General features: G+C 39.2%; 1 protein-coding gene across 1 annotated transcript; it reads right to left on the bottom strand.

The window, feature by feature from the left end:
• Window positions 1-183: 183 nt before the first annotated feature.
• Window positions 184-6,466, bottom strand: LOC121184372 (leucine-rich repeat-containing protein 43-like). The gene is made up of 12 exons (XM_041042000.1): window positions 6,380-6,466; window positions 6,009-6,224; window positions 5,610-5,720; window positions 5,160-5,299; window positions 4,046-4,284; window positions 3,728-3,891; window positions 2,811-2,952; window positions 1,734-1,873; window positions 1,563-1,652; window positions 968-1,198; window positions 726-798; window positions 184-335 (listed from the first exon to the last, which is right to left on the bottom strand). The coding sequence occupies exons 1-12, from the start codon at window positions 6,464-6,466 to the stop codon at window positions 184-186; spliced, it is 1,785 nt and encodes a 594-aa protein (XP_040897934.1).
• Between the last annotated feature and the right edge of the window lie 4,089 nt (window positions 6,467-10,555).

Here is a 10,555-nt window from a genome sequence, read left to right as displayed (position 1 = left end):
ACCTTTCAGCGAAGGGCAACAACTACAGCTAAAGCCAAAAATAATACATTTAATGTGCAGTTTATAGTATGTTTACAATCAGAAGCAATGAGGGAATGCAGGGAGGAAACAGTGGGGTTTTTGTGTGTGTGTGTGTTGGTTAGTAGACTGTAGACCTTAAGATAAACCTGTGCTTCAGGAGGTTTAATGTTGTAGCAGGAGTTGGTGAGCTTCAGATGCAGACTGCCATTTCTCCAGCTCCACACGCAGCTCCACAGTCACTGGTTCCAGTTGGACAGACACAGAGCTGTCTGTGTGGACATCCACCTGGTGGTCCTTCTTTCCCTTTCCTTTGCCTACAGAGCACAACATCAGACAGGATTCAGCTGAAAAGAAGAGTTTACTAACTGATAAAGCAAAGACACTCTCTCTCTCTCTCTCTCTCTCTCTCTCTCTCTCTCTCTCTCTCTCTCTCTCTCTCTCTCTCTCTCTCTCTATATATATATATATATATATATATATATATATTTATTTTTATTTTTATTTTTATTTTTATTTTCTTTATTTTTTATTTCAAAGTGTGCTGTCTTCATAATTAGGCCATAGAGTAACACCTTGGTTTGTCCACAGCAGCTCTGAATCCCAAAGTGGGGAGTGGTGCTTGTATCACATATTTTTTTAGTATTTATTTATATCAATGCCATCTTAAGATCCAATGATCTTATCCAGATGATTATCTAATTAACCTTTGGAGGATGCTGTATTCTTCTGTCCTGTACCACTGCCGCCTCGCTGCTTTGATTCCTCATCTCCCTTCTTCTTTCCAGGAACCTACCGATGAGTGAAAAGCATCCCACATGAAACAAGTCCCCATGACAATCTTACACCTTATAATCCTCCTCAGTGTCCCATGTGTTTGTAATTTCTGTTCCCGTCATAGTAAGTATCACTCTTTTGGACAAATTAAAATCCTGTTTTGTAAAAGTACATGTGAACTCACCTTTTCAAGTGTTTGCGTAGCTTCCACCTCAGACTCTGTGTACAGAGCGCCGAGGTCACAGAGGACATTGACCTTATGATCTCCTTTGACCAGACTTTGCAGGGGGATGTGGACAGAGCCGAGGCTTCTTCTGATGGGGGCGTCCTGGACCAGCTCTGGTATAGCTTTCTTCTTTTTGTCTTTGGACTTTTCTCTGGTGGAACCAGATTTGATTGGAGACTGGCGAAGATACCAAAGACATGAAATCATTATGTTTAGATGCAGTCTGATTTTATCCCAACCCAACAGCTGGGGTGGTTTGAATGTGTGAGCTGGAGCCTGAAAACCAGTCTGAGACCAGAGGTAAGAATAAAAAAAACAAAACAGAAAAATTAGTTTTAGCGAATTGGTTGCCAAGGTAACAGGCACAGATTACTAGTGATCATGGTTTCTGCAACAAGGGGCTCCTCTGTGAGCCCCATGCCATGAGTGAACAATCCAGGATTTTCCTGAAAGTCTATTTAGATCCATTAGCTCATTCATTTTTCCAGACCACCAGCTCACTACAGTTTATGATTCAGTGGGAACAAAATTATAAGCTCACTTCTTTCCCTTTCCCGCTTTTCTTCTCTTTGACAGTTCGGCCGGGTTGGGTGACTGCAATATCTTGAGAAGCCGCAGGCCATGATAGGACCTAAAATGAAAAATGCCAAAATATGAGACCTGACACATTTTGTTCCTCAACTTCTAACCCCACAAACTGTTTGTTCTGTACCTTTTCCTCCTCAACCCTGAGATAAAGTCCTCGATTGAGGAATTTCTTGAAGCTCCCCAGATCACTAACAATGTACGTTTGCGTGTCGCTGAAGTCCATGCACTTTGACCATGCTAGCTTCGATGTGCTGTGTCTTGACACTGCAGAAAAGAAAACCATCAAAACATACAATTGAAACTTTTGCACACAAGTAAATACTGCATGTGCAAAAACAGCAACACACACACACACACACACACAGGTCAAAGCCACAGTTTAATATACTAGTATATACAAACAAACCACAGATTAAGTGTGAAGTTAAGGGAAGCGTTTGACTCATGATAAAACCTGATAAATTATCAGTCTAGTCATCCAGTTTCAGGGTGTGTACAATTCTCCACTGGATGTTCTGACTATATGTTTCTCTGAAGGCAGTTGTGTAAATTCTGCAGAAACTGATAACAAAAAGTTCATTTCAGGTATACAGGATACATTACTAAGTTAAAATTGATGTAAAATTCATACAGTACCAGTCAAAAGTTTGGACATACCTTCTCATTCAGTGGCTTTGCACACTCTTGGCATTTTCTCAGTCAGTTTCATGAGGTAGTCACCTTTCAGTTAACAGGTGTGCCTTGTCAAGAGTTAATTTGTTGAATGTCTTGCCTTCTTAATGTGTTTGAGACCATCAGTTGTGTTTTGCAGAAGAAGGGTTGGTACACAGTTAACAGCCCTATTTATTTATATTTATACCACTCAGCTCTTGCTGGGTAGTCAAATAGGGCTGTTAACTGTCATCAAAGCAAAAGGTGGCTACTTCGAAGAATCTAAAATATAAAACATGCTCTGGTTGGTTTAACACTTTTTTGTTAACTACATGATTCCATATGTGTTCCTTCATAGTTTTGATGTTTTCAGTATGAATCTACAATGTAGAAAATAATAAAGAAAAACCATTGAATGAGAAGGTGTGTCCAAACTTTTGACTGGTACTGTACATATTAGCATAAATAACTGCTCCAGCTCTGTCAGTGTTTGTGTACGCTGAGCCAAACAGCTGTGCAGCCCATATGAGCTTAAATGAAGTGTTATTACCATGTGCAATTACATGGCGGGTTTCCATAGTGTCTGGTCTGGACATTTCTCTTTCACAATTCTTGTTGGATTGTGGATCAGCGTCCCTGGATTTGTCTTCTGTCACATGTTCTTCGTCAAATTTAGACTCACTGCCAACTTTCTGAGAATAAAACCACAAAAAACAAAAGATAAAATATGTTAATTTCTGCTACACAGCTGTTCGTGTTTATTCCCAATCTAAACTCCAGTGTTTCATTTTTGTTTTACTACACAAGGCAGATTAAAAAAAACTGAGGTGCATTCAAGGCATGAATACAAAGGCAAAACTATATTTTGTAGAAATGGTACTACTCGCTGTGTACAGTGACAATAAAGTTGAATCTAATCTAATCTACAAGAGCAAAATGGCTTTCATACATCAGTGTATTAGTTTGTACTGTCTTTTTTTTTCCATACAAACCATTTTAGACTAATATATTTTTATTACCTTCTGTAGCCCCTGTTTAATACATAAGCCATGTAGTAGTAGTATGTCTGTATGTATGTATTTATTTATTTCCTTCCTTCCTTCCTTCCTTCCTTCCTTCCTTCCTTTAGGAGGGGATCTCGCTGTAGCCAGTATGGACAAGTGGAATAATTATAGCAATGAATGACTCTTCAAATTTACATATAAGCATGTGAGTATTGTCTTTACAAAAATGTGAATTCATCTAATATAAGTTTTTACATGTAAAACAAATATTTTCAAACATGCGTGACTGTCACTGTCATTTACAAAATAAAACCAAATGTATTGTGTCCTGTTAGAATATACAATTTTTTTTTTTTTAATTGAAATCGAAGATTATACCAAAAATACATTTGCTTTGAGTTCACTTTTCTGAACAGTGTTAAAGAGAAGTAAGAGACTGAAAAGTGTAGGAGGGTTACATCACCAGGTTAACGGGTGTTTGATGACTAAGGAACTCGTATGTGATAAAATAGCTGTGAGTGACAACTGGAAAGTCAGGAGCGTTTTCATCCCCACTCATCACTGGGTCTGGGATTCCCTTCATCCTGCCCACGGTCACTGTGGCTGATGCAAGGTCCACTATCAGATCTGTACAAAAGAAAATGAACCTGATATAAACTGTAAGCTTGCCCTTGATGTGAGTGAAAGGACACAGCTGCTTACTTAGGAAATTAAAAAGAAACAGGAGCCCACGTTCTCAGGACTCAGATATACTACAGTACAGCACAGTCCATAGTCTCACCGCTCATCTTGGCCAAGCCCCTAAAACGATGCCTTTCCTCAGGGGAGATCCATGAGGTGTCCAGGCAAGACAGCTGCGGGAGACTGTCCACAGTGAAGCCCGGGTAGGAGGGCACAAGGGTGAAGGGGTTTCCCTCTAGCACCAGTGTCTTAAGGCAGGGGAGTGTGCTCAAGGCGCTCAGCAGGGCTTTCTGGTCCTGAAAGCCACAGTCACTGAGGTCGAGACATACCAGCTGTGGCCTGAGGTCAGAGACAGCCATTGTTTTTACAGGACAGCAAGAGTTTGTGTGTGTGTGATCAGGCCAGATTAACCCCCCCCCACCCAGCTGGGGGCCCTGATGCATACATTTGTTACTAGGTAATTAAGTAATGATTAATTAATTATAAATTAATAAGGAAAGTGTCAGATTGATAAACAGATGATGATAATATGTTATATAGTTATCTGCAGCCCTACACTCCTGTGCTGGAATAATAATGCTTTACCCACAATTAAAAAAAACATGAAAATCATATCAAATGTAATAAACTGAAATTATCTGAGTGTTTCAAAGTATTTGCCTCCTGAAATTTCAAATGAATTCAACTTAGAACGTGCAGTTCTAGTTTTCAGAATGCTTCAGAACATTAACTTTTGCCCTGACATGATGAATTGAATAAAGAGTTCACTCAACTAATGAAAAGACGTTGTTAAAGAAACAACACAAGAAAACTTTCCAGTAAAGAGTTACAGACTCTTTTTAAACTGACAAAATGTTGAAATAACTTCCTCATTTTTAGTGCCTTGGTCAAAAGGTGCTTCCCAGATTTAATCTGATGAATCTATATTACTTAGCCCTGATATCATCTGACACAGAGATGTATAATTTTAGTGTAAATTCCTGGCTCCCACAGAAACCACATTCAACAGATGTGGTTCTTCCGGGTAGCATCACGAAGCCTGCCAGTGTTGCCTCAGTTAGTGTCAGCTTTGAAGTACATCATCGTGATACAATATGATCTCATTTTCCGTCCTTGTGAACAATACAAATTGGTCAACTTTACCCGACATTCATACGACCTGGTTTGGGGCTTACATCTTCAAAAACCAGCTAACTTCCTGTGTGTGTACTAACCAATGGCTTCCTGTTAGATTAGAGACATCTTCATGGGAACTGAGGCTGTTTGACCCAAGACTGAGGTACTTCAGGCGAGGGGGCACATGTCTGGTGAGACTGTTAAGATCAGACAGCCAGTTGGCACGTAGCTCCAAAATCTTTGAAAAAGAAAAAAAGAAGACCAAACAAACAGTTACTACATCACAACACCTCACAACACTTTGATCTAGAATCAAAGAATTTTCCAGTATGTTGCACTGCTGGACACACATCAACCAGTGATGTCAAAGCAGGTATTTTACCTCTGATGTAATGGAAAAATGACTGATTTTTTTCCTCTTTCTCTCCTTATTCAGTTGTGAATCAAACTTTTATGACTTTCGCAGCAGAAATTAAATGTGAAATTTCATTTCATTTGATAAGCTGCCAAGAGCATCTGCAGCACACTGGTACGGGACTTTGACTCACCTTCAAAGTGCTGGGAAGGTTCTCTGCAGGGATTTCCGAGATTCTGTTGCTGTTCAGCACTAATTCCTCCAGCTTTGAGAACTTCAACAGGCCATTGTCAACGATCGACACCTGAACACAAAGTTGCAGTTGTAGGGTTTGTGACTCTTGTAGGTTTAAAAGTGGTATGTTGCTGTGCTTAGGCTCTACTCTGAGATCATAAATCATGATAAAGGACCCTCTAAACTGGAACTTTTGAATTGCTAACCACCCCCCTGCACAAACGGCTCTGCACAAACAAATGTTGTTTATGTTTTTTATGAAAGGGCTTGTTGCCTGGTCAGGTGAGAGGAGGTCAGCAGCTTGAGTCAAATTTAAAGAATGGCATTTGACTTCATTCAAGAAAATCAGTATACTTACACCCTTGTCCATGATGCGTAGTGTTGTAAAGTAACTGTAAATGAAGTTAGTGTGCAGGCATTCAGGCGAGAGGACAGCCAGCTTTCTCAGGGCCGGAGCTTGAGGGCTCCATGAGACATCATGCCACCATGGAGAGTGAGGGCAGCTCAGCAGATCCAGGAGGGCATCTGTCTCCTCTGTCTCTGCTCCTCCCTCTGCACTGTCTTTGTTCTTTCTCTGACAATACAATTAATGTTTATTGATATCTAATACAACAAGCAAGCTATTGTCTGCAGTGATAAGAGTGCCTTAAACTACTAGACATGATTTTTTTTTTTAAAGATAATCTAGAAAGCACTGCAACCAGTGTACAGCTTAAAAAAAAAACTCACCCAGCTTCCATATCCACAAGGAAAGTCTCCTAGGCACAGGTGGTGAATCTGCGTCTCTACCACAGCAGAAAGTGTGTTTGCGCTCATGCTTGTCAGCAGTAGTTGCTGTATGAAATTTGTCACATAGATGTATTGCCAAAAAACACAGTAGCTACAGTATGTAATGAATATGTGGTCATTTTGTCTTTGGTCAGTCTTTCAGGAAAAAGGCCCCCAGTGTTTGTTTACAAAGGGGTTGTTGGTTGCCTGGCAACAGCTGGGGCTCACTCCAGGAGCACTGCATCCTGCCAGGACTTCAGTGTCTGTGCCGGTGAAGCAGTTTAAATTTCAGAAAGACTTGTTTCAGCTCCAGGGTTGTATTACGCATATGGCACGACTCTTGAAGTATCAGCTTAGTGGCAATTTAATATTTAAATTTAGAAGAATTTAAGAAGACAAAGCTGTGAGATTTAGATCAATTCTCCTTTAAACCAGGATATTTTTATATGGCCCAAGGTTTTTTTGACTAATTTATGTGGATGGTGACACATGGTAACAAATTTCACTGCCTGACTGGGACATTTTATGGTAACTAGTTACACCTGTGTTTATCCTGCAGCGGCTTGGTAAATTTCTGCTATGAAAAAAGGTCTATTTATCCAACTGCACCTATTTCAGTTGCACTCGCTAATTCTGTAACACACAGGATCCCACGTCCCTACAATCCCCCTTGCTATGAAGTGGCCGCTTACTGCTGAGTTACTTGTATAAAAATAATTTCATATGTTTCAAGCATACATTTCATCCCAGATTGCAATATGAGTATTTAACAACCCTCCCCGGCATTATTATCATTCAAACAATGTAAAAAACAAACAAACAAACAAGTGAGAGTCTACAGCCAGTCGACAGGTGCTTTGAACTAAACACTAACGTCACCAAGCTAGCATGCTCATAATGACAATGCTAACATGCAGATGCTAAATAAGTATAGTGTTAAGCATGTGCATGCGTTTACTGTCTCAGCATTTGCATATTATTTGCTGACTGACACAGAACCCAAAATAAAAGTGCAAAGTCAGGGATAAAGTGATGACAAATCCTCCAGAGGAGGAGGACATGGAGTGGAGCCACAGTTTTTTTTTTTTTTTTTGACCTTTTTGTCTCCCATTCTCTTTTTTCCTTTCTTTTCCCAGTTTGGATGACTGTTTAAACCGGTGATTGTTTCATTTTTTGAAGTAAACAGTTGAACTGAATCGAGAGGATCCTGTGGAGTTTATTTTTTTTTTCATTATTTTTTTCATTAATGAGCAAACTACAGTCATCTCCGGTTGACATTAATGATGATGCTTCAAGGTGTATGGAAGACCTCTTACACATTATGATCAAACATCCTGTACTAAAAATAACGTAAAAAAAAACGAACTATAAAGTTTGTTTGAGGACTCATACTACTGGGGAATTTTTTATCAAATAAAGGACAATTTGAATTCCCACGCACCGGGAAACATCGATTACATCGATATGACTCGACAAAGAAAATCTGTGTCATCACAGCTACATGGAAACAGGAATAATTGCGAACGAAAAACAGGAAAGAGACAAAACTGGAGTTTTAATCCAAAAACAAACAGAGCTAATTGTGCCTTCTGCATTCTTTACTTTTCTCTGAAAGGCGATTCAGTACATTCATGTGTTGAGGAATTTGCAAGGAAGAAGAGCAAAAGTAAGCGAGATAAACTGTGCCAGTGTAACATTGTGTTCTCTTTGGGTTTGACAGCATCATAGCGATAATTTCTAGAATATCTCTACATCCGGGTTCAAAATTCTCTGGCAAATGACAGTTAAATCTTTGCAGAGAGTGGAGTTTACTGTCGCTTTCTTCATTGATCAGCATCAGATGTCTGTCAGATAAGAATGTGGCAGTTTGCATTGCCTCGCCACATTAAATCACTGTGGTGAACGGTGCCCTACAATTGCAAAATAGAAACATTTACCATGAGATGTTTCTGAACGATAATGCCACATACGCGTCATCCACCAACTGTTGGCATGCAAAAAAAAAATCCTGTCCTCACTATATAAACCCGGTGCTCACCAGTGGAGGAGCAGTAACTCAACAGCAAACAGAAAAATGTCTTTTGATAAAGGTAAGACATTTTTAAAAGGAATGTTATATCATTTAAGGTTATTGTTTTTTTTCTGCGTACTGCAAAAAAATTAAAAACTTGTCAAAGTTACTCTTAGCATCTTTGTGTAACAATGTTTTAGATTTACCTTGGTAATTATGTTGTGATTTTAGAAGTATTGGAAAGAGGTGTTTAAGGAAAGATTGAACCATTAACATTTTACTACCTGACCAGCAGTTTATGTCTTCATGTTGGCTGCCTGATTAATGTGAAAGCAAGCAGGCTGAAATCTGAAATGAACTTTTGAGCAAGCATCCCTTATAGTGTGTAATTCTTTGTCAGTGTAATCTTGAGTTTTGACTCTGATGCGAATTTAGCATCACAGAGGACTTGAGGAAGCTTTCAGTTGACTCACTATGCAGACGACAGCATCATATTTTTTTGTGCATGACTTCTTGCAGAGCTTCTGCTTTTCTGCATTGTGATGATGCAAATCTCCTTTATGGCCTTGCGACCACTTGAACTGGGGGAGCTTCGTAAGGGCTTGAAGGACGTGGAGTTATCTTTTTGTAATCTGCTGTTGGCAGAAGAGATTTATGTAAGTGAACATATCATACTTTAAGTTCATAAATTAATTTAGTGCATTGAAAGTGACTCAGACACTGAAGAACCTCAGTCTCCTTTCACAGTTTTTCATATTTTAAAAATTCCATCTCATGTGAGACATATTCGGTAATAAAAGCCAATTAATGTGATCATAACACAAATGTCTTCACTGTGGATGGAGAGACCTTTTGAGCTCATTATGACAGCATACATCTCCTCTGCACACAGCTGCACTGCACATTGCTGACTTTGTCATTACTCTTGTCCTCTCTAGGTCAAACAAATATTTCATGGAAATCCACCATTGAAATACAAGTCAAACAGGTTAGAGCCCCTTAAGGGAATAACTCTTCCTGTGGGAAACACCACCGAGGAGATCCAGTCCTCTATCTTTGCCATTGGCGACTACCTCAACAACCACCTGCCGCACTTGATCGAGAATCTCACTGAGCCGCGGGACATCCTCAGCAACATCACAGCGTTTTACATCCAGTTCAGCGCAGCTGTTGAACTGCCAAGCAGCGATCCCACCAGCAGTACTGTCCTGCACCACAGACGTCTTATGACTTCACACCTTTATGAAAGGAAAGTAGCTGGCCTCCGAATCATCTCCTTCACCAGGCAATGGGTGGAGAGTTTTACAAACACAACCATCTCCTGTTAGCTCACCTGAAAACACTTTAGACCATTTATTTGTTTATTTATCTATCTATCTATTTATTTATTTATTTATTGGTCCATTATATTTAAGTTTTTCTATATGTATAAGTATTTTTTTTATTTATATTGAAAGATGTCTTCCACATTTTCTATCACCTTGTGTTTTGCTCCATTCTGACTGGATTCTTCACTCCAGGACTGCTTAAAATGTAAACTGGCCGTAATAAAATTCAAAATTTAATTCAAACTACTTTAACTGTGATTTCACTGCAAGGGTTAAGGTTTCTGAGGCATGAAACTAAAAGAACACGCATGCTCACTTTACAAATATTAATATTTTAGGATTTCCATGATGAATTCCTCATGGTTTATTGTCTAGTATGTCCACTATTGCATCTTACTGCCTATACCTATTAATATTAAGATGATACTGGTAGCACAAGAAACACACTGTAAGATGACAGTCATTTATCTTCCTTATTTACATGAGTAATCACAAAAGATAAAATATGTATTGTGGATTTTTCTGCTTATGTTGAGTTTTTGAGATTTTATCAGACTTTTGGTTGACTGCAAAAGGCATGTTACAGGATGTGTAGGTTTTTCTAAGCCAGAGGTTCCTAAGAGGGAACCCCCGGAAAGTAAAATCCTGATCTTACATGACTTTTTCTGTGACAGTGACACTAAAACCACGTAGGGGAAAATATTTTTTTTGATCTTTATCTAAGGAGTCCTAATAAAAGTGATCCTCGAAAGATGGATCTTAGAAAAGTGTCACATCAGAGAACCTGCTGCTGACTAA

The sequence above is a fragment of the Toxotes jaculatrix genome, chromosome 7 (assembly GCF_017976425.1).
Source record: "Toxotes jaculatrix isolate fToxJac2 chromosome 7, fToxJac2.pri, whole genome shotgun sequence".
In the NCBI taxonomy this organism is placed as follows: domain Eukaryota; kingdom Metazoa; phylum Chordata; class Actinopteri; family Toxotidae; genus Toxotes; species Toxotes jaculatrix.
The sequence above is the reverse complement of the archived record's forward strand: the minus strand, read 5'-3'. Positions and strand labels throughout refer to the sequence as shown.

Excerpts from the sequence above, each read along its gene's own strand:
- LOC121184372 (XM_041042000.1), bottom strand. The coding sequence starts at position 6,466 with ATGAGCGCAAACACACTTTCTGCTGTGGTAGAGACGCAGATTCACCAC. Across the intron at positions 5,300-5,609 it reads ACCTTCCCAGCACTTTGAAG|ATTTTGGAGCTACGTGCCAA; the intron begins GTGAGTCAAAGT and ends TCTTTTTCAAAG. Across the intron at positions 1,653-1,733 it reads TCAGGGTTGAGGAGGAAAAG|GTCCTATCATGGCCTGCGGC; the intron begins GTACAGAACAAA and ends TTTTCATTTTAG.